The 23832-nt window shown below is 48.5% G+C and overlaps 1 protein-coding gene and 1 long non-coding RNA gene across 2 annotated transcripts; one reads left to right on the top strand and one right to left on the bottom strand.

The window, feature by feature from the left end:
- Window positions 1-419: 419 nt before the first annotated feature.
- On the bottom strand, window positions 420-4583 carry LOC309330640. The gene is made up of 2 exons (XR_014151524.1): window positions 4444-4583; window positions 420-2463 (listed from the first exon to the last, which is right to left on the bottom strand). It is a non-coding gene; the product is annotated as an uncharacterized lncRNA (long non-coding RNA).
- Window positions 4584-4747: 164 nt separating this feature from the next.
- On the top strand, window positions 4748-22005 carry MUS81 (MUS81 structure-specific endonuclease subunit). Its single transcript, XM_081842341.1, has 16 exons — window positions 4748-4881; window positions 5547-5694; window positions 6914-7008; window positions 9307-9405; window positions 9630-9710; window positions 11051-11139; window positions 11939-12115; window positions 12968-13072; window positions 14208-14335; window positions 15654-15766; window positions 16235-16351; window positions 17224-17319; window positions 18729-18851; window positions 19642-19745; window positions 20936-21019; window positions 21369-22005. Exons 1-16 carry the CDS (start codon window positions 4768-4770, stop codon window positions 21433-21435), a joined length of 1740 nt encoding a protein of 579 aa, XP_081698467.1. The 5' UTR covers window positions 4748-4767; the 3' UTR covers window positions 21436-22005.
- The last annotated feature ends 1827 nt before the right edge of the window (window positions 22006-23832 follow it).

Raw genomic sequence — 23832 nt, 5'->3', positions numbered from 1 at the left:
ACATATGAACCTAACCAAATGCCATGCTGCGTCAAAAACCTTGCCTCTCTTTTATTTATTTAATTTTTTACATGCCCTTTGCCATAATGTCCCAGGACAGGTTACAATTATAAATAAAAATGAAACCATTGCAATAATCCCCCCCCCGGTCAGTCTTTTTTCCCTTTTACTAAACACAGCTCTAGCTTGGGTCCCCCCCATGTTTGATCCCTACTCAGAACTCACCAGTCACTGAAGCAGGCAGTGAAACAGAAGGTTAGCACCCTGTCCCCCACTGGTGGTGCATAATAGAGGTGGACCACGGGGAACCCAGCTCTGGGACTTCTTTCAGAGCTGGAGCAATGGTGTCATCTGCTGGAGCACCCAGGGTGACTGGCAGATGCTCCTTGTTTTGGCAAATGAGGCTTTCAAGTTTCACAAGGAGTTACTTAATTTATGTACCACTTCATATTTCAACATAAACCCCCTTAGCAGTTTACAAATCTGAACAAAAAGGATTTTTCCGGTGTTTTAAAATTTGTCTAAAGTGAGACATAGCATTATCATTGAAAGTGTTAGTGGCACGACTTACAGCAGCTTTATCAGGGTGATATTTTTCAACAAAACTTTGCACTTCAACCCATTTTGCACACATTTCTTTGATCAGTGCAGTAGGAACACTGTCTCTTCTCTCCTCCTCCTCCTCCTCTGAAGACAATTCCTCAGTTGCCGCCTGTTGCTGCTCCTTCAGAATGTTCTGAAGTTCTTCTGTGGTGAGTTCCGTCTTGTGGTCCTCCACTAACTCCTCAACATCATCACTACTCACTTCCAAGCCCATGGACTTTCCCAGAGACACAATCTCCTCAACAATAGGAGCATCCTCTTCAACATCCTCAAATACACATTCAGGGACAGCTTCTGGCCACAATGTCTTCCATGCTGACTTCATTGTTCTCTGAGACACATCCCTCCATGCTTTGTCTATAAGATGTAAGCAATGTAGGATATTGAAATTATTCTTCCAGAACTCTCTGAGGGTTAGCTCTGTGTCTGAGGTAACCTCAAAGCACCTTTGGAACAGTGCTCTGGTGTAAAGCTTCTTAAAATTGGGTATGACCTGCTGGTCCATGGGCTGGAGGAGAGAAGTTGTGTTGGGGGGCAAAAACATTACATTGATAAAACTGAACTCTTCCACCAACTCTTCCTCCAACCCTGGAGGGTGAGCTGGAGCATTATCCATAACAAGCAGGCACTTCATTGGAAGATTTTTGTACTGGAGGTATTCTTTTACACTTGGCCCAAACACTTCATGAACCCACTCAATAAAAAATTGCCTGGTTACCCAAGCTTTGCTGTTTGCCCTCCACATCACAGGCAATTTGCTTTTTATGACATTGTTTTTCTTAAATACCCAGGGGTTCTCAGAATGGTAGACTAGCAAAGGCTTCACCTTAAAATCTCCACTTGCATTCCCACATAATAAAAGGGTTAGCCTGTCTTTCATAGGCTTGTGTCCTGGCAATGATTTCTCCTCCTTTGTTATGTAGGTATTCTTTGGCATTTTCTTCCAAAAGAGGCCTGTCTCATCACAGTTGAAAACTTGTTGCGGAAGGAAACCATCTGCCTCTACATAATCTTTAAATGCCAAAACAAATCGGTTGGCCTCTTCTTTGATGGCACTGGCAGCTTCACCAAGTCTCACCACACTGTGGATGCCACTTCTCCTCTTAAAATTATCAAACCACCCTCTGCTTGCCTTGAAAATATCACTCTCAGCACTTGTTCCAGGGGTGCTTTTGATGAGGTCAGCATGCAAATGTAAAGCTTTTTTACAAATCATGCTCTCAGAAATGCGGTCACCCGCCAACTGTTTTTCATTTATCCATATGAAAAGCAATTTTTCCACTTCTTCAATTGTCTGTGTTCTTTGTCTTGTAAGTGTTTTAACACCTCTTGCAACATTGGCTCCTTTAATGGCTTCTTTATTTTTCAAGATGCTAGAAACTGTAGATTTGGCAATACCAAACTGCTTTGCCAGATCACTTACACGGACACCACTTTCATGTTTGGAAATAATTTCCTTCTTCACCTCTATTGTTATTCTGTTAAGGATTCTCTTGGCTTTGCAGCTTTTATCCATTTCTCACAGCACGGGGTGATTGGCAGAGGGCTCCTGAGATGAGATGAGATGAATACAGATTTATGCACTGGGTTCCACAGTCACAAAAACAAACTGGTCGCAAGAGAGCTCCTGAGATGAGATGAGCACAGATTGATTGCATACAGTCACCAAATAAGCCCAAATATCACCTCTGTGGTGCACGGGTGCCAACAGCTAGGCCTCAGGATCTTGCAATCAGCAGAAGCTGCGTGGCATGTTCAACTTCCAAGGTGTGTTTGAAAACCGAAGCATTTACTTCCAGGTTTACAGCGTTCGTAAACCGAAACATTCGTCAATAGAAACATTCGAAAACCGAGGTCCCACTGTGTAAGAAACACAATACAATTTCCACATTCAAAACCAAATACTGTACCAAATTATAAATCATGATTCCACATTCTAATTTAATTCAATAAATGTGCATGTAAGTGAAAGAACCAAGTACCACAAAAAAAAAAATCTTATACAAAACATCCAAATGCAGAAGACCCTTCGGAAGCTGCAGGCAGACATGCAGGGTGTGTTAGAGCTATGACAAATTGCAGGCAGCTGACTTCATAGCACCTCTCTGTTGCTCACGCGGCTTGCCTCTTATTGAATTAGGTGTAACCACACCTTTAGCACATACAGTGCCTCTGCCTGCCTGCCGATGAGCAATCTTCAAAGAACACAGCATGACTACACACCTGACAGCAGGAGCGGAAGGATGATTTCAGTCTTACTCCATCTACTCTCCCCAACCCCGTCTCATGAACCATGTGCCACCTTGGAGGTCCACTCCTTCAATAAATTTTTTGTGCTAGCCAGAGGCCATGACAATCACCTTGGAGATTATATAGAAAGAATCTATTCTGAAACATAGGAAGCTGCCTTATACAGAATCAGACCCACTGGTCCATCTAACTATATTGACTGGCAGCAGCTCTCCAGGCAGGGCTCTCTGCCAGCCCTACCTGGGGATGCTGGGGATTGAGCCTCTGGGATCTCCTGAATGCAAAAATTGTGGTCAAACCACTGAGAAATGGCCCTTCCTGGTTCACAGATGTCTTTTTAAATTTGCAAAGCGGAGCAGTGCATATTAAGGTTCTCTTAATAAGGCAGCAATCTAAATCTGTGTTATGTAAACATGAAAAGGCACTTAGGAGCAGAGTAATAATTGGCAGCTTCAGCTATAAGAATCAAAGTAGCAGGTGATGGGAAAGAAAGATCCTTCTCTGGTGGAAACCCTGGAGAGCGGCTGCCAGTCAAAGCAGATGCCACTGGCCTAGACGGACAAATAATTTGCAGCTTCTTCCCTTTCATGGGAGGGACTGTAACTCGGTGACAAAGCATCAGCACTGCATGCAGAAGGCATGCAGCATCTCCTGTTAGAAAGGGATTGAGCAGTTTAAATGTATCCCAGGTCCAAAGAGGGGAGAAGCAGCAGCTCATAGTAACCCATGGGAAAGCCTAATACCGTCTTCCTCAAACTCGGCCCTCCGGATGTTTTGAGACTACAATTCCCATCATCCCTGACCACTGGTCCTGCTAGCTAGGGATCATGGGAGTTTTAGGCCAAAAATATCTGGAGGGCCCAGTTTGAGGAAGCCTGGTCTAATATATGCACATAATTGTGACTGGGCGTTTAGAGTTGCTGCCAACTAATCTCTGTTCAGAGTAGATCCATTGTAACAAATTGGTCGAAGTGAGATCACGTTCATTATTATCAGAGCATCTACTCCAAGTAGGGCTAATACTGGATACAACTCTTAGTGCGTCCACACACCCCAAAACAGATCGCAGCAAAGAGGGGCGCTTCTGCTCTACCTCTTTCCTTAAAAAAAGAAGTAGTTTTGCAACATATTCATAAATTAGCCCAGCTAATACAAACGCACGTGCATCTCATTATTTCCATGGTGCAGGTTGGAGATTGTAGTTGGGAGTGCCTTGCGACAGCCTTGCGGTGCAGTGTTTTCTGAGTACTGCAGAATGGAGGCTTGCCTGAAGCCGAGAGAGTAGTTTGCAAGGGCCCTTCAAAATGCACTCCAGTAGTAATTGGTCCCAATGCAGGTAGGGCTGAGACTGAAACAGTACAGTAGCTTGCAACAACCCTGCAGTGTTGCCCGCTATGACACCCCTACTGCATAGCTGTCAACGTTTTCCTTTTTTAAAGGGAAATTCCCTTATTCCGAATAGGATTCCTCGCAAGAAAAGGGAAAAGTTGACAGCTATGCCCTATTGCAGGTCTGCGATGCTTACTGGTGGGAGGCTCAGGTGGGTCTGGTTGGCTTTTGTGAGCAAAGGCGAGTCGTATTTCTTTTTACCTTCCCCAGAGCCAAATCCAGCGCTCAGTTGCCTACGGGAGACTCATCCTGCCCCACCGACTCGCGGGCAAAGCGGCTGTCATTTTTGAGCTGCCCAGGCGCCTCTCTCACTTTCGCCTCTGGAGAGAAGGCTGGTTGAGAGCGGGAACGCGGAAGCGGCCGCTCTTCCCTTTTCATGCGTCTACGGTTCCGCCCGTCGGCCTCTAGGGGGCGAAGCGCGCGTGCGCAGTCGCTGCCTGGCAGGCCGCTCTGCCTTCCCCGCTTCATCTCCCCGTCGAGTTCCGGGTCAAAGAGAAAGGAGAAACTTTCCGGCGCCTTCGGAAGATGCCGAAGCCCACTCAGGGGGGCCCGAACCCCTTATTTACGCGCTGGCTCCAGGAGTGGCGCGACCAGGCCGCCGAGCGCGGGCGCCTCAGGAGCCAACGCGCCTATGAACGGGTAAGCCACGCCCTCTAGTGGCAGGCCACGCCCTCCGGGTGTTTTGCTCCGCCCATATCCCCCTTCGCGCTCGTTGGATTCCCCTCAGTACCCAATTTATAATGTAGTAATATAATGCTAACACATAATATTAAACTTCTTGGACTTTTCTCCCCAGCTGGTCATTAGGATAACTTGCATCTGAAATTGATTGTTTCCTCCTCTCTCCCAATACATTTTCCTCTAGTGCTATGCAGCTTTACTCATAGCTAAGAATAAGGTCCCTGCTGTGTTTGTGGCTGAACAAGCAGGATAGATAAACATGCATAAATGATGGGTAAGATCTTGACTTGGAGTCCACCCATGTTAGTTACTAATTTCAATATGTATCTTCTAAATATCACTTACAAAGCAATCCTGTACATATACTGTACTGTATACTGAGAAATAAGCCCCACTGAAATCTTACTCCCAAATAAAGTGAGTATCGGGTTGAAATTGAAGTCTGGATCCAGCCCTAAGTATCAGCAACTATGAACTGACCAAAGAGAATATGTATGGGTTAGTTCAAATTTCACAGACCCCAGCCTGAACTGCTCTCCTTGTTAGTCAAAGTGAAGAGACAGGGGAAACCATGTGCACCTCTCCTTACTATCAAAACAATAAATCCTCTTCCTTGTGTTCAGGCGCTGAGCTCTCTCCGCAAATACCCACTCCCTTTGCGCAGCGGTCGCGAGGCTCGGATCCTCCAGTACTTTGGTGAGCACATCTGCCGCCAGCTAGACGAGCGGCTGGAGAGACACTGCCAAGCCCAGGATGGCACAGTGTTGACAGGTGAGTGGTGAGGCAGCCGTGTGAAGGTCCAATGTGTGCTCGAGTCTGTTCCTTAAATAGAAAGTAAGATTCCAGTCCTCATGGTACTGAATAAAGGGCTGGTTTAAATAGAAACATAGGAGGCTGGTTTATACTGAGTCAGACTATCTGTCCATGTAGCACAGTATTGCTTGCCCACAGTGGTTTGCAAAAGCTCTCCAGAGTGTCATACAGTCCTACCTGAAGATGCCAGGGATTGACTCTGAGATTTTCTGTATGCAAAGAAGTACCCTTCCACTGTGTTTTGTCTCTTCCCTCTGAAACAAGTAGAGTCTTCTCTTGCCACTTAAGTCATATTCAAGGAGGAGCCTGGTGAGTATCCCCTGGAAGGAAATAAAAAAAATTTTCTTTCCAGTAGCACCTTAAAGACCAACTGAGTTAGTTCTAGGTATGAGCTTTCGTGTGCATGCACACTTCTTCAGATACAGGTATCTGAAGAAGTGTGCATGCACACGAAAGCTCATACCTAGAACTAACTCAGTTGGTCTTTAAGGTGCTACTGGAAAGAAAAATTTTTTTATTTTGTTTTGACCATGGCAGACCAACACGGCTACCTATCTGTAACTGGAACCCTGGAAGGAAGTTCCACATTTACATGCTGACAGAGTGAATGTTGTGCTTTGGGTAGCCAACTCCTGCACATCAGAGGGATGGAATAAAAAGGAGGGTGTCAGGTGATGAGGGGAAATTCCAATGGATGCAGGCAGGCCTCACAGTGCAATCTCGTGCATGTCTATGCAGAAGCCAGCCCCACACTTAACTCCCAGGTAGCTGCATATTGGATTGCAGTCTAAGGCTGTTTAGGGCTGATATGAACAGGGCAGCATGGGAATTGGCATCATCTAGGTTGGGCCTTGGGGGTGTTCATTTATCACTAAAGCTGCACAGGTTTCTGGTCCTTATGGCTATGGTGAAATGTAAACTTGAAAACTGGTAACATTTCATTAAACGAACAAAAGCTAAGCAGGACGTTGGCATTTGGAAAGCTTAGTCTTTTAATGCATTCACGGCTGCTTGCTCTTTTGCCCCCTCTCTCTTTCTATGTCTCTCCCTCCTGGGGGGGAGCAGGGGGAAGAGAGAAGTGCACATATGAGCAAATCTCCTTCATTGGTCTCAGCTGTGGAATTCCATTAGTCTCCACTAAACATCTATTAAACAGAGTTTATACTGTGAATTCCAGGTCTGCAAGCCACAGCTTCTTCTCAGAAGGATCAAGCGGTCCAGCCTGCCCTCTGTGCCACAGAGCCAGATCAAAACAAAGGACAGTGCTTAAAGGTCTGTGTAAATACCTTGCCCTTACAAGCAGTTGAACTATTAGTATGGCCATGTCTCAACTCTCTCTGCCTGGGCGAGTTCCTCCTAAATTCAAGAGGCAGCCCACTTCCCCTCTTTTCCTCTTCCCGTCTCTTGGAGTGGGGCTGAGTGGATTTGGGGTAGGGTGACGATGCTGTGATCTTTCCCCACGAATCGTCCCAGCCACTGCTGCGCTGGCAGATTACCCAAGTCTGCTCATCCATTCCTGTGCCAAGCACTTAAAGGTGAGAATGCAACATGTGCATTATCATCAGAATGGGCTGCCAAACATTCATTGAATGATGGTGCAGGTCATAGACTAGAACAAGGGTTGGGGAACCTTTTCAAGCCTTCTCTCCTTGGCAACCAGCAGTGGTAGGTGCAGCCAGAGGCACAAGTGGGAGGACAAATGGGCATCACTCCTAACCTTTGTACAGCAGGCTGCATTTCAGCCATGCAAAAGTTAGTGGTTTCTATATACTGTAAATGCACCCACACTCTTCTCCATCCTCCACCAGGCAAGTAAGAGACATTATTACAGTTTAAAGACGCATTCCAGCCAAACTAAAGCACCCATGGTTCTGGTTTTAATTTACAAGGGGGTCCAGGATACCTTAAGGACCGCCTGATCCCTTCCTCATCATTGATGTCTTCAGTAGAGTCACTGTTAGTGCTCCCCCACCCCCCCGCATGGCTCGGATGCCCACCTCAAATCCACCAGGAGCTGTACATTCAGCATTGTGACTCAGATTTTGAGGACCTCCCTCCCATTTGAGATCAGCAGAATGTCCAGCATGTACTGAAGACATTTCAGCTGGGATTTTGACTGAATTCTGATTTACTTACTGTATTGGTGAGTTTCTTGCACACCCCTTAGATGCTGTCATAATTCAGCAGTACAGTATATAAATGTTCTAAATAGATAGATAAATAGGGTGTCGCTTAGGGAGAGGCTCAGAGGAACACATTTGGCTTCCAAGCCTGAGTTTCTCACTCCCTCTTGGGCTGCAGCTTCATGGATGAATTAATACCTATTCTTGCTGTCAACCAGAAGAAGTAAAAAGTCATCTATTCATCATTTGCTTGAACACTGGCCTGAAATGGAGTCCTGTGTAACTTGACAGCTTGCGTTGTGCAATTTAAACCACATGGTGCAAGCTTTAAAAGCTACTGCCTTCTGGTTCTTTGCTGTCCTGCCCCCCCGCCCCCGCAAAAAAAGTTTGATTGCCACATTGCTATGCCGCACCTCTGAGAGGTGTGGCTGAGGATCATGTAGTGCCCACGCACAGCTGCCTTTCATATTTCCATGGGTCCTGGGGCAGGCAGCTTTCCCAGTGGATGGTGCCGAAAGCACATTTATCCATTTCGCTTCTTAGCCTGCCCGCCAAAATGCTCTCCTACAAAGTGCGCGCTCTGCTCCTCCCCGAATGGTCAAAGGCCTTGCAACATAAAAGACCTTTCATCAAATTTTGAAAAGAGGCATTGTGGCTGGCAGGGTAGCAGTCAGGGAAGGTAGCCGGCCTGGTTTGCTCATGAAAACATGGAACAGTATTGGGTCAGTTCCCCCACCTCCCACCCCGATTTTCCACTTTTATCCCATAGAAGGGCATTGAGAACTAGCTATGAATCAGGAAGTCCCTGGTTTAACTCTTGCTTCTGTCACATGCTTACCAAGTCACTTTGGGCTAGTGATGGGGAACCTTTTTCAATGGAGAGCCGGGTTCCTTTCTGGTCCACCTGGCAGGGGGCACATGTTGGTGGTGGGTGGGGCCAGAGGCGAAAGTAGACAGAGCAACGAATAATTTTTACTTTTGTACAGAAGGCTAGTTTTTATAACCCCCCCCACCCCTCCCTATCTTTTATCTAGGCAAGCGAGAAACAGTATCAGAGTTCAAGGCCACGTTCTGGCCAGGGGGGAAAACCTCAAAGTTTTCAGCTGGGCTGGGGAGGGGTGTGGCCTGGGGAGAGCCCTGAGGGCCAGAGAGACAGACCTGGAGTGTCACATTTGGCCTCCAAGCCTAGAGTTTTCGTCCCACCCCCCCACCCCCGCCTTAGGAAAGTCCCTCCCACTCAGCCTCAGCTCTTCCAACTAAGCTGTTGCGCTCAGGTCCTGCTTGCGGCCTTCCCACTGAGGCACCTGAATGACTACTGAGAACAGGATGCTGGGCTAGATGGGCCCCTTCTGGCCTGACCTAGCAGGGCTTTTCCTTGTGTTCATATGTTCGTAAGACTGGCGGAGTCCCTGAAGAAGACACACCTGGTTTTCCTTTTTCCTTTCAGAAGAAGCAACCAGTATCACGCCAGCCTGGCCGGAGGTACTTCCCAGATCCCCGTTCTGGAGCCTTTGCCATTTTGGTGGCTCTGTACCAGGACAGTGTGGTAAGATAACAGCTGATGCAGAAAACAGTAAGCTCAAAAACATAACATTTGGGGAGGGGGAGAACCTAGAGCCCACCTTTCCCAGAAGGCTTGTGGGGAAGCCCCAGGTGCATGATGAAGACCTGAACATTGGGGGATTGTCAGCAAAGGTGGGGCAGTGTTAAGAGGTGGGAATCCTGGGAGGAAATGTAAAATCTATCCTGCCTTTTTGACCCTTCTTCCAGAATCCTCACTCCCGAGGTTTCCTGACAAAGCCGGAATTACAGAGAGCAGCTCAGCCGCTGTGTGAGAAATCTTTTTTTCTTGTGAGTTCCTGTATGATCTGTATTATTTTATTGGTACTGTTGTCACTTTGGCTAGAACAAGAAACTTATATAGATTGATTGATGAATTAAGAAAATCTTTGGATACCTCCAGACTCTTAACTGTTTTGCAGGAGGGATTCCAGCGTGTCCCAGAAGTTTATGTTTGTGAAATTGAAATGGATTAGAACCCTTTGTCACCCTCGTACAACAATCCACTCTTTTAAGATTCAAAAGCTGACCTTTTGTGGTTAGAAAAGTGATGAGGAAATACATGGGAAAATGGGGGAGGGATGAACGGTTAATGGGAAGACGTATAAAACCCTGCAAGCAAATGACCGTATTTTTCGCTCTATAAGACGCACCCGACCATAAAACGCACCTAGTTTTAGAGGAGCAAAACAAGAAAAAAAATGTTCTCTCCCTCTCTGCTCAGCACCTCTCCAGCAAAGCGGGAGGAGAAATGGAAGGGGCTCTGTTTCTCCTGCCGCTTCGCTGAAGGGGCACTGCGCAGCTTTCCCTCTCTGCGCAGTGCCCCTTCAGCAAAGCGGCAGGAGAAGCAGAGCCCCTTCCATTTCTCCTCCCACTTTGCTGAAGGGGCGCTGCGCAGAGAGGGAAAGCTGCGCAGCGGCTTTCCAGCGAAGCCAGGAAAGCAAGAGGAATCGATCCCTCTTGCTCTTCTGGCTTCAGCAAAAGCAACGCAAAGCTTCCTGAGCAGAGCGGGAGCACTCCCACTCTGCTCAGGAGGCTTGGGGAGGCTGTCGCTGAAGCCAGGAGAGCAAGCGGGATCAGTGCACACCGATCCCTCTCACTCTCCTGACTTCAGGGATAGCTGCGCGGCCTGCATTCGCTCCATAAGATGCACACACATTTCCCCTTACTTTTTAGGAGGGGAAAAGTGCGTCTTATACAGCGAAAAATATGGTAGGACGAATGACCATTGCCATTTAACCTCTCCGCAAAGAGGTAGGAATGAGTTCTCAGTTATGACCGAACCTAGTTTAACACCATGTCAGTTTTACACAAGGAAATCAGAATGAATGCGCAATAAACAGGCCATTTGGAGGAGCCCTATTGGAGTGATAATCTGGTTACGGAATATCTTAGTCTTCTTTATGACCCTGCACTCACAATAATGCGGATACCAGTTTGCAAGAAATGTTAGAATACATTAAAAAAAAAATCAGCAAAACACTTCAAAGGTATCAGGATCCCTCCCACCTTGTGGGTTGGTGGGAAGAAGGGGAAAATTCTGCTGCTGCAGGCCCTGAGGTGGCCTTTCCCGGCCTTCCTTTCTCTCCTGAGATTATGTATATTGTTGCTGCTTCTGCTTCCCCCAACAGGCTGATCCTGGGAGTAAGAACACTGCCTGGTCTGCAATCAGCACTCTGCTTCGCAAGGAGTTGGTCCTCAAGACCAATATCCCAGCCAGGTAAGGATGTTGCACCAGTTACCTGGGAGGTAAGGGAGAATCCATAGATAGCACATAGCTTGTATTGGAGTGAGGTGTGCAAGCTTTTAGCATGAGCCACACATTTCCTTACAGCAGGCATAGGCAAACTCAGCCCTCCAGATGTTTTTTGAGACTACAATTCCCATCATCCCTGACCACTGGTCCTGTTAGCTAGGGATGATGGGAGTTGTAGTCCCAAAACATCTGAAGGGCCGAGTTTGCCTATGCCTGGCTTACAGGCTCCGATCCAACTGTATGAAGTGCTCAAATGTTTTAAGAGAAGAGAAAGACGAAAGCGGAGGATCTTTGGGTCCCAGAAGGGATGGCATCTTTCACACAAAAACACACACAGAGAGAGAAATGGGCAGGGACCCTGCTGCCTACATGCCCCATCAGTGGAAAGCCCTGCTTTGTTCTGTGGTGTCAGCCGTTGTCTCTGACCAAAAGGATAACAGAGACATCACCTGTCTGATATGCATTGGGAAGGGGTTCCAGGCAGGAGGTGCTGCCACACTCAAGGCCCGATTCCTGCATTGTGGGGAACAAACCACCTCATCAGAGGGGACCTGCAGGAGGCCTTCTCCTGCGCAACCCAATGATCTGTCAAGTATAGAGCGGGTTGGACCATCTTTAGCATGAACCTGCCTAGGATTGGGAACCTGCCTAGTGAAAGCTGAAGCGCAGCAGCCTTTTAACTCTGGAAACATCAACCAGATGGGAGAGAGGCTGGGGAGGCCGGGTGGAGGCCATTTTGACTCACCCTCCTCTTCTCCGGCAGATATTCTCTGACAGACGCAGGGCTCACCTTAGCCCAGGAACTGGCAGCTTTGAATGAGCCAAAGGAGAAGGACTCCAACTCGCTGGCAGCTGAGGCAGCTGATGCTGGAGACCCCTTGCTGCTTTTGGAGGGAGATGATGAAAGCGAGCAATCTTCGGACAGGGATGCCTCGCCCAGGTAAGTAGCCTCCTTCCTGAGCAGCTACTTTTCTGCTCTCGGGGAGGGGAGTAGCAGAGGCAGTGAAGCTGCCCCAGGTGAGGCTTAGTGTGCAGGCTGCGCTCTGTCCTGGCCAAGCATGTTTGCTTTTGTTTCAAATTCTGCCCATGAGCTGCCTCTTGATTCCCAATCAGCACCACCGCCCCATACCCCAAAAATTTCGAGTGGTATGCCAGCCCTGTCCTCCGGCACACTTTGCCGGCAGCACATCCAAGGAACAAGGAAGGAAGGGAAAGGCAGAGACCTGTCTCTGTTATCAGGACCATGGAATCCACTCCCTGCTGGAGCAGCGCACAGCTCACTCCGCCAGATAGGATCTTGCTGGGTTATATAATTTGTATTTTATGGTATCATCATCTGCTAGAAGGAACAAAATGTAAGCTGCTAAATATTGCACTTTTAATGCTTTGTTGTTTCAATTTTGTGAACCCACGTTAGGATGACCTGTTGATTTTGCTGTCAAAGGTTTTTTTTGCTGTTGTTTTGCTGGATTTGTTATATGGGTTTTTGTTACATTTTTAATTGTAATGTATTGGCGTATTTTGTTGTTGTTATACTTGTTATCTTTTAAAAAGCTCTTTTTGAACCTTTGGGAGCTGCCTTGGGGGCCTTTTCAGCTGAAGGGCAGCAAATAAACTCTACAAATAAAGTTCTGTAAGTTGCTAAGAGAATTTTTATGTAGGAAGCAATTAATACGTTGAAAGATAGATGATTGATAGATAGATGATGATAGATAGATAGATAGATAGAAGATAGATAGATAGATAACACACGTTAAAATGTAATAACAAAATAAATTTGCTGGTTTTCCAGGTCAAGCTGCAGAGAGCCAAGGGCAGGGCTCTTAAAACCCCAGTTTTCTTTTCACCCTGGGAACTTTGATGTTATCCTCTGTGTGGATTTCATTGAGACCACGGGGTGAGTGGCAGCTGCAGGAGTGAAGCACACACACACACACGGATGTGGGGACTCTGTTTCTGACATGTAGGGGATGGGGCACTCTCAAAAACACATATGTCTGGATTCATTTACCCAGAATAAATGCCCCTTTCCCAATTTGGTTCCAGTTTGGACAGGTAAAAAACAGAGCAGCAGAGGAACCAGCCAAGAGTTTGCGTGACGGGAGTATGCTTTGACTGCCTAGCAGCAGGGGTGGGCATCCCCCAGCCCACTGGCAAAAATGGCCCAATCTGGCCTGTGAGGCTAATTTCCCCAAACCACGCCAATCAGTCAATCAGCCGTCACTCTGGTGGGCAGGTGGTGACAGCTAATGGGTGGGGTTTGATTCTGCATGGACTTACATGCTTTGGTTCCCTTTCTGGTAACTGCCACCCACAGCCAAAGCAGCAAGATCTCCTCCCCGTCAGCTGATGGTCAGGGGGTTAAATCCTGCTCAGTCCCCTGCAGGAACCAGGGCTGAACTCTTTGCTCATCAGCTGATGAGTGAGAGATCAGTCCTGCTTGGTGCTGCTTCTTTGGCTACTCTTGCCCCCACTCCACCTCCCCAGGTCAACTTAGACAGGTGGGTAGGACCACCCACCTATCCATCATCTAGTGTCACCTGATGATTGGCAGGTGTGTGGTCCTGCCCACCTGTCAAAGTTGGCCCATGGGGGTGTTGGGAAATACAGATCTGGCTCGCTGGGCCTGTCAGGAAGCTTCTAGAAACCATGCAAGGTATAGGTGCCGATCAGAGGGTTTCTGGTGCTGCAAAAGTGGATCTTAATAACCAGCAAATAACCAGCGTTTGACAGAGCAGATGAAGACGGTAGAAGCTGTCTCCTTGCCTATGTAGATCATAAAATCATATTTTGGATAACAAATTACGTTTATCATTAGGACAAGATAAGCTTGTGTTACGTCTGTCAATTTTGTAGTGCCTTTGTGATAAAAACAATAAAATGTAGCTGTAATTTTTTTTAAAGGGAAGAGTTCAGTTGAAACCAGGATTATCATCTCAGGATAGCCACTTCTCTGATTTGTTGCTGTTGTTGTTGGCAGTGTAAATGTGCTCTAAAGAGCTGCTCTCCCTCCCCCCCTACTTCCCCTTTAGTGGCCCCACGTCCCGGAAGCAAGATTTGGTGAGTGAGCTCCAGCGCCACAATGTTCCCTTCAGCATCCGGAAGCTTCACATCGGGGACTTCCTCTGGGTGGCCAGGGAGAGAGCCTTACCTGCAGCAGGTGAGTGTGGCGGGTGGTTTGGGCCATGCGATAGGAGGGTCCATTGGAAAAGCATGTCAGGATTTTGCCTTCCCTCTGAACCTGCCACTTCACTGATAGCCCGCATCAGTTTATCTATTTTTTTACATTTATGTGCCCCCTTTTTCCTCCAAGAAGCTCAAGCTGACGTACATGGTTCTCTCCCCTCCGCATATAACCCTGTGAGGTATCTGAAGAAGTGTGCATGCACACGAAAGCTCATACCAAGAACTGACTTAGTTGGTCTTTAAGGTGCTACTGGAAGGAATTTGTTTTGTTTTGACTATGGCAGACCAACACGGCTACCTATCTGTACCTGTGAGGTAGGTTAGCCTGAGAGGCAGTGACTCTCCCAGGGTCACCCAGGGAGGCTTGTGCCCTGGTGCCCTTGCTTCCCTGTGATGACTTCTTTAGGAAAACAGGGTCTGGTACCTTGAACACCTTTTCAATTACCTATAACTGCACCAAGGATGCGGGAAGGGGAGGAATTGCTCTGGTCCCCTTCCAACTCCATCCATGCGACCATGTAGGCCTCTCAGCGCTCCCTCTGCAGTTCCACACCTCCTCTCAGGAGCTAAGGGGCAGGTGGTGAAAGGACAGAGGCAGGGAAGGGGGTGACAGTCCTCTGATCATTACAGTTCCACCTACCTACCCTTTCCTTCTACTGCCAGAGGCTAAGAGGGGCATTAGCATCGGCGCCAATTCCTTGGCCAAACACGGTGCAGCATCAGTGACAGGCTCCTCCTGAGCATGAGAGGGGAGGAGCTGCAGCCATTGGTGCCGAGTGGCACTGGGCCAGGCCCTCGGTCCCCTCTCGACAATGTGCGCACAATGCATGTCACGCATGTGACGTCACAAGACACGACATGTGACACTGGGGCCCCCTCAGTCTTGGGCCCAAGCTGGAGCCTCTGGGCATTACCCATTTTGAAAAAGCTTTAAAGTCTAGAAAGTTGCCTTTCGTTGAATCGCAGAACCTGAGCGTCATCTCATCATCCAAACCCGCCCCGCCCCCCAGCAAGATGAGCTTGAGTAACTCAGCCAATGCTTCGGAAAAAGGCTGTGGCTCGGGGGCAGAGGATCTTCCTTGCTTGCAGGGGGTCCCACATTCACTTTGCACCATTCTTCCAGTAGGGAGCCTGAAGTCCTGGGGAGCCCTGTATTCCTCTGGTGGGCGTTGCTGGCTGATTGGCGCTGTGGGAGGGGGCTCTGGTTGTATCTCTCCCTTGGTTCACCAGGTTGAGGCTAAATCGACGTTCTTTTAAACAGTCGCCCTCCTCCCCCTTCTTTCGTTTTCCAGGACAGCCACAGCCACCTGCCGCTCGGGAGCTGGTGCTGGACTACGTGGTAGAACGGAAACGGATGCCGGACCTGTGCAGCAGCATCATTGATGGCCGTTTTCGTGAGCAGAAGGTGCTGCGCTGTGTCTGGGTGGGGAGAGTAGTCGCCTGGAGCCCCGTGAAGGGAAGGGACTGGGATCAGGCAGTCTGATGCAATGGTCGTGGCTCAGTGACCACGACGAGAGCCACAGGCAGTAGCTGTCCCATCACAGCTGAAGGAATAGTCCTGCTTGCCTTCTCTGCTCCACAGCCTGATGGGACGGCCATTGCTCAGTGGCACTTAGGGAGGAGGAGAGCCCAAGGGAGCTGGTTGCTCAGCAGAGCAAGAGGGAGATGCCCTGCTTCCCTTCCCTCCCTCTCTGCCACTCTGCAACATTTCAGAAAGTGATTGCAGAGTTCCTCTGAGCATGTGTCGAGAGCCCTGGAAAGCAGTCGTTTTGTGTGTGAGAGAGAGAGCATGCACTTGGAGAGCTCTGAAGGCTTCTCCACTCCCACACCTGCAGCACCCCCAGCTCATAACTAACTGCTCACTTCTTCCTAGTTCCGTCTGCGGCAATGTGGCATTTCTCACCCCATCTACCTGGTGGAAGAATCGGGCTCCGCACAACACCTCAGCTTGCCCGAAAAGACTCTCCAGCAAGCGATGACCAACACCCAGGTAGGGGCTCCCCAGGAGAGTCGGTACTTCAGTCTACCTGGCTGTGTAGGGCTGCCGCTGTGCATGCTTCCCCCAGGCTCTGCCAGCACTCAGCCACCCTGGATCCTGCCTCCATCCCTAACTTGTCCGCTGCCATGGCAACCGCTTCAGGGTTGCATATTTCGGGGGTTAGGGAAGGCTTTAGCTGCATGCACCTGGGAAGGGGACTGGCAGCTTCCAGCAGCCGTGATAACCGTCGTCTTTCCCATATGGTTTAACAGAAAGCAGAGAGGATGGACCAAATGTCTCAGATAACGTTTTTCTAATGTTACTGGCCAGAGCGTGAGTGGCGCTGTGATCTAAACCACTGAGCCTAGGGCTTGCCGATCAGAAGGTCAGCAGTTCGAATCCCCGTGACGGGGTGAGCTCCCGTTGCTCAGTCCCTGCTCCTGCCAACCTAGCAGTGCGAAAGTGCAAGTCAAAGTGCAAGTAGATAAATAGGTACCGCTCCAGTGGGAAGGTAAACGGCATTTCCATGAGCTGCTCTGATTCGCTTAGTCATGCTGGCCACATGACGCAGAAGCCGTAGGCCGGCTCCCTCGGCCAATAAAGCGAGATGAGCGCTGCAACCCCAGAGTCTTCTGTGATTGGACTTAACTGTCAGGGGTCTTTTACCTTTACCTTTAATGTAACTGGCAGACAGAAAACCAGAAGTTTTCTAACGTTTCTTACCCCTTTGTTCTTCCCCGCCTCCTCTTCTTTCCTTTTTTGCTTTCTTTCTTGTCTTTTCAATTCTCTCTGTTATAGATACTATTTTACTGGATTGTGAAAACAAATAAAAATTGATTTTTATTTTTATTTTATTTTTAAAAGATAACCGTTGTCTTTCCCAGGTGGTGGATGGCTTCTTCGTTAAACGCACTCGGGACCTACGGGAATCCGCAGCGTATTTGACCCTGATGACACGTCAGCTGACCAGACTGTACGAGGCGAGTTTGGAGCGGGGTGAAATGGGGGGCGAGGCTGCTCACCCAGGAGAGTGGCACATTTAGTTTGTTTCTCTGCTGTAACTGCCTGCCTCTTCTGTGTATTTTTATCCTTTGGTTTTAAAAGATTTGACTTAAGCCCTTGCCCTGCTTCTTTTCTCCCAAGATGTGCCAAGACTGGTTGGGAGTTACTTAGTGCTGTGTTCGCAGCACTCTGCATCTGCTCAGGAACACTTACTATTACTGATTTATTGTTGTGATTGGTTCTTATTTATCCAGGCCTAGGCCTAGCCTCCAGCATACAGATAATCGGGGCGCAATGTTAAATCGGCTAAGGTTATATTAATTGCTTTTAAATACCTTTCTGAGTGGCAGTTAAAAACAACCTCCACTCAGTTAATGGTCAGATTTTTAAAAATGCAAGCATTTGGAATCACAGAGGTAGGTTGTACCTCTTTTGGGAAGGAGCATCGGCCTCCACATGTGCTTGTTCATCACCAGGAAGCAAAGATGAGGCTGGTTTGTCCACCACCACCCCTTTTAGAATGATTGATCTGTTCTACAGAGATTCAGTTAACTGGTGAAACCTCGTCATATTAAGGTTTCTTTCAAGGAAGGGTCATAGCTCAGTGGTCGAGCATCAGCTTTGCACACAGATGTCCCCAGGTTCAGTCTCCAGCATCTCTGGGTAGGGCTGGGAAAGGAAGACCTGTCTGAAACCCTCATAGTTTATTGACAGAGGACATTATTTGCATGGAGAAGGTCCCAGGTTCAATCCCTACAGCAGGACTACGAGAGAGCACCCTGCCTTCAACCCTGAAAATCCACTGCTACTGGTGTAAACTTTGGGCCCCCAGATATTTTTTGGACTACAACTCCCATCATCCCTGATCACTGGGCCTGCTAGCCAGGGATGATGGGAGTTGTAAGTCCAAGGTTGGTGTAGGCAGGCTTTTCCAAACTTGGGTTGCCTGCTGTTTTTGGACTGCAACTCCCATCATCCCTAGCTAGCAGGACCAGTGGTCAAGGATGATGGGAGCTGTAGTCCAAAAACAGCAGGCAACCCAAGTTTGTAGACAACGTAGGGCTTAAGAGGACCATTGATGCGACTCAGTAAAACAGAGATTTCTCTGTTCCTTTTAATCCAGCGACAACTTCAGCAGGCAAGCCCATTTAGCTGTCGCGTGAATGAAATAGAAGTTCTTTGCTCGCTTGAGCTCACTTGGGTTTTCCAGGACTGAAACAAATGTTCGGCAAGTTTATAATGAAAAAGCTGGCCATCCATACGAGGGCGCTGGAGGCAGGGAGAAGGAGGAAAAGGTGGTGCTGTGAGTCTGAAAGGGGAGAGTGGAGGAGAACGAGGTTGTGAGCCCTGTAGCTGCTAAGGACTGTTCCTCCTTTGTCTTCCCTAGGACAAAACCCTTCTGAGCTGTACCAAGGAGGAACTGGAGCAGGAGCGCCCTCTGCAGCCCAGCGCTGGCTCCTGCCGGCTTCTGACCTTTGCTGAGTTTAACGAAGGGGCCGTGAAGAACAAGGTAGTTTCTAATGTACTCCACATACTTCAATGATAGCTCAGTCGGCAGAGCACGAGACTCTTAACCTCAGGGCTGTGGGTTCGAGCCCCACGTTAGGGCAAAAGATTCCTGCACTGCAGGGGGTTGGACTAGATGATCCCCATGCCCCCTTCCAACTCTGCAATCCTATGACTCCTCATGTGGTTAAAGGCCACTGCCGTGTCTCCCCCTCATCTTCTCTCCTCGTGGGTTTGATTTGCAAAGTTCTCTCTTGTTTGCGCCGCCAACAATCCTGAAAGGGTGCTTGCTATTCTTCCCTTTTCTCTCTTGCTTTCTTTCTTCTTTTAACCAGTGTGTGTGTGTGTGTGTGTGTGTGTGTGTGTGTGTGTGTGTAGAGCAAATTGAAGGTAGGGGGCACCTTTCTTGATCAGCCCAGACACTGAGGTCCAGCTCCAAGGACCTTCTGGCGGTTCCCTCTGAGAAGGGAGGTTACAGGGAACCAGGCAGAGGGCCTTCTCGGTAGTGGCTTCCCATCAGATGTCAAGGAAATAAACTATCACCTGACGTTTAGAAGACATCTGAAGGCAGCCCTGTTTAGGGAAGTTTTTAATGTTTGATGTTTTATCGTGTTTTTAATATTCTGTTGGGAGCCGCCCAGAGTGGCTGGGGAAACCCAGCCAGATGGGCGGGGTATAAATAATAAAATTATTGTTACTACTACCACTACTATTACTATTACTATTACTATTACTATTACTATTACTATTACTATTACTATTACTATCAACTCTCTTACCCCTCCCTCTCCCAGGCCCAAACAGTGAGTGAGGTCTTTGCGCGGCAACTCATGCAGATCAGCGGCATCAGTGGAGACAAGGCAGCTGCCATCCTGGAGAGATACAAAACACCAGCTAGGTGCGGAGACAGGTTATGAAAGACACAAGGTCATTGGCTGGTTGGGGTGGTGGAGGAGGCTGTCCTCTACTGCATTGCCTAGCTCAGCATTTCCCAAACTTGGGTCCCCAGCTGGACTACAGCTCCCATCATCCTCAGCTAGCAGGACCAGTGGTCAGGGATGGTGGGAATTGTAGTCTAAAAGCAGCCGGAGACCCAAGTTTGGGAAACCCTGGCCTAGCTTAATATAGAAACCTAGGAGCCCATCTGGGTCAGCCCAAAGGCCCATCAAGCATCCTATTCTCACCAGATGCCCCAATGGGGAGCCCTAAAGAAGGAGCTGAGCTCAGCAGCACTCTTCTCACTTGTGTTTCCCAGGCTGCCTCAGATCCTGGAGGGTACAATATAGCCGCTACAACTCATAACTATTGATAGCCTTCTCCTCCTTGAAGCAGCCTACCACCTAATGCCATCCAAGGGGGTGGCCATCACTACTTCTTGTGGGAGCCGGTTCCACAGTTGAACTATGCACTGCGTAAAGAAAGCCTTTCTTTTGCCATTCCTGAATCTCCCACAATGCAGCTAGGCTGATCCCTAGTGCAGTGGTACTTTGGGTTACAGACACTTCAGGTTACATACGCTTCAGGTTACAGACTCTGCTAACCCATAAATACTACCTCGGGTTAAGAACTTTGTTTCAGGATGAGAGCAGAAATTGTGCTCCAGCGGCGCGGCGGCAGCAGGAGGCCCCATTAGCTAAAGTGGTGCTTCCGGTTAAGAACAGACCTCCAGAACGAATTAAGTTCTTAACCAGAGGTACCACTGTATTACAAGAGAGGCATTCCCCCTATCCATGCATACTTCTGTGTACCTCTTTCGTGTCCTCCCTCCCCCAGATTCAGGTGGCGGGGTTGGGGAAGTACCTCTTACCTCCTGAGACCCTGGAAAGCTTCAGCCAATCAGAGTAGGACAAAATAAGCCTGGCCTAGCACAAGGCAGGTTTCCTCGCTCTGAGCCAGGGCATACAAAGGCTGTTAGACTCCACCTCCCATCAGCCCCAGCCAACATGACCAGTCGTGAGGGGTGGTGGGAGTTGTAGTCCAGCACCGTCCAGAGGCCCTCAAGTTCCCCATCCCTGCTGTAAGCCATCTGAATGGGTTTCGGTTTGCCATCCATGACCCCCTTCTCCTGCTTTCCCTCTTTCCCTTCAGCCTCCTGGCTGCTTACGCCTCTTGCCCAACGCCACAGTGCCAAGAGCAGCTGCTGAGCGATGTCAAATGCGGCAAACTGCAGAGGTGAGCAACAGAACTGCATGTTTCCCCTCCCCTCCCCAGGCCTGGAGCTTCGGCGTGCAAAAGGCATCTTGTGCAAGAACCACACAGGATGTGGGTTTGGGAGCTCAGGCAACGGACAGAGATCTAGCAGAGAAGAGAGTCAGCAGCCTAGAACGGGTTTTTCACTGTGAGATTTTGGGAAACGAGGCGAGAAAAAGTACCGAGGGAGGGGCCGGTCGGTCTTAACCACACCCTGAGGGTCCAACCCTGTAGCCTGAACATCGGAGAGCCCCGTTGCCTTGACAATTGTCCTGTTGTTGGCTCTCCTAACCTCTGTCCTTTTGCTCTCTTCCTTCCTCTTTTGCTTCAGGAACTTGGGCCCTGCCTTGAGCAAGACTTTGGCTCAGTTGTACTGCACATCAGGACCTCTGCCTTGAATCAGTGGGAGGCTGTGGGTGCGCCTGCGTGCCAACGATTCACCAGCCAACGTGGAATACGCCTCCCCACTGCCACCAGAGTTAGAGGAAGGCCTGTTGTGTGATCACAGTTACCGTATTTCAGCAGCCAGCAGCTGTGGGAAGCTGGCCTCAGAGACAGCCAGCACTGTTGCTCCTTGTAAAACACAGGTGCCAAGGAAAGGATGGGTTTGTCCTATTGCCTCATCACAGGGGCAGGGAACCCGAGGCTTTCCGGGCCAGTGAGCTTTTTCATTCAGCAACATCTGGTGAGCTACAGGTTCACCACCCCTGCTCTAGCATTATGTGCCAGATGTTTACTAGCCCAAAATGCACTTCCTTGCCACAAACTTATGAGGGGTCCAGGTTGACTCTGTCAGTTACACCACCCACAAGACTGTTTGAGGAAGAGCACCCCGACTGGGTATTTTGGGCCCCTTTTGGCTGCTAAATTAGGGCCTGCCAAGTCTCATCCCTCTTGGTTTTTTCTTCTTTTTATTTTAAAAAAATCTGTCGATATTCTAATAAAATTGTAACATTTTGTTTTGCAAAGGCTCTTCTTTTTATGTCTTCAACCCCTGAGGTGCCCAGAAAAGTACTTTTTCACACCGCACACCTTCTTACGGAATTAGAGAGGGACAGCTTTAAAAGGGAATTATAGACAAATCCACAGCGACGGAGGGCAGGGCTGCAACCAGTTAGTAATTGCCGAGAAGCAGGGACCTGCTTAGGAACATTAGGAGAAGTTTCGTAATGGCAGGAACTCTTTGGAGAGTGGAACCAGACTGCTGGGCTCTCTCCGGCTGGAGGTATGTAAGCAGAGCCTGGCAGGATTGAGTTGCACCCTGTATTGCGGGTCATGTGCTGAGCACTGGGTTGGGGCTGTATGGTCTCTGCGGTGCCTTCCAACTCCAAAATCCCATGATGACCTATCATACCTAAGGCTACATATGCACCAACATGGCTTCCCCCCAAAGAATCATGGGAACTGTTGTCTAAACGTGCTGGGAATTTCAGCTTTGTAAACTCGCAGGATCCTTTGGGGAAGGCTGTGTGCTTTAAATATATGGCGTGTATGCAGGCTAAACGGAACCTCAGATGCTTAGAAGCATTAAACCTTTTGTCGTTGGAAGTGGGATTTGGTCTTAAGGACTCTTCTTAATTTGTTTCAAGATATGGGCGGGCTCTTGTTTTTTGCCGTAGGTGAGTAAATTGGAAGCAACTGAAAAGGTTTTAAAAGATATGCTGGGCAAATATTTAAAATGCTCATCCACCCCCCTCCCCCAAAATGCCCTGAAAGTGTTGTATGTGGAAATTAATGGGAGAAAATGGGAAAAGAAGCAGTCTCCAGTATTTCCCCTCAGCACAATCATTGGAAGAATTTGTAATATTTAAATACAAATATTATGATTTCCCCCCCTTCCAAAGTTCAGAGTCAGAAACAGTCCATTTTTAGACTGCCTGTTCTAATTAAACACAGGGGAGAGGAAATATATGCGTGTTTTTTGCAGTCTTTGGGTGAATTACCAAGTTGTGCCCAGTGGCTGGTTTTGCCTGCCTGATAGGAGGAGCAACGTGTCCTGTGCTGCTTTTTGGGGGGGGAGACAGCCATTTGGTTTTAAGAAATTCAGCCTGTGAGGCTGCAGTTTGAAGCAGAAGACCAGCATGGGGCGGGGGGGAGGTGCTTCGTCTTTTCTTCTTGTGCCATTTCCCCACTGAAAACTGCCCCACCTTCCAGCTTCTTTGTGCCCCCCTATGCCTGCTGGGAAGAGCAGGGAGCCTCCGATGAAGCTGAATATGCTGGAGGATTCAGGAAAGACAAACGAAGCCCTTCTTTCTGCAGGGCATAGTTTCGACCATGGAATTTGCTCCCAAGGTATCGGGTAGCTTTAAAAGAGGATTAGAGAAACTCATTGATAAGCCTAGCAATGGCTACAAGCCATTGCAGGTGGGGAAACGGCTGTCGCACTTAGATCCTGTTTGTGAGCTTCCCATCGGGGCATCTGGTTGGTCAATGTCAGGGCAGGATGCTGCGCTAGACGGGGCTTTGGCCTGATTCACCAGTGTTCTTGTCTTCTCTTACAAGGAAAATATTAACAAGACTTGCGTACTTCCCTAAGGAAAATAAAATGTGTGTTTTGGAGGTTGGGGGCAGGTTCAGCAGGGTGCAAAAGCCTTGGAAAAGTCCTTATCCCACTGTAATCTTCCCCTTCCAATTACACTCCCGGCAGCTATTCCTTCATTTCCAGTGTTGACAGAATACTGTCCACTCACAGAATTCCTTGGGACAGTTTACAAGTACAAATTTCAACTATAAAATGCAAAAATAACAGGAGCGTCACTTCGCCCGAACCTCAGTGCCCATAAAGCACAAGCAAG

This window comes from Podarcis erhardii (genome assembly GCF_964252035.2).
Source record: "Podarcis erhardii genome assembly, chromosome: 15".
NCBI lineage: Eukaryota > Metazoa > Chordata > Lepidosauria > Squamata > Lacertidae > Podarcis > Podarcis erhardii.
Note: the sequence above shows the minus strand (reverse complement) of the source record. Positions and strands in the feature narration are given on the sequence as shown.

Bases quoted from the DNA above. Each gene is read 5' to 3' on its own strand.
- MUS81 (XM_081842341.1), top strand. From the start codon at position 4,768: ATGCCGAAGCCCACTCAGGGGGGCCCGAACCCCTTATTTACGCGCTGG. The intron at 11,140-11,938 runs GTAAGGATGTTG...CTTCTCCGGCAG, and splicing joins AAGACCAATATCCCAGCCAG to ATATTCTCTGACAGACGCAG. The intron at 16,352-17,223 runs GTAGGGGCTCCC...TGTCTTTCCCAG, and splicing joins AAGCGATGACCAACACCCAG to GTGGTGGATGGCTTCTTCGT.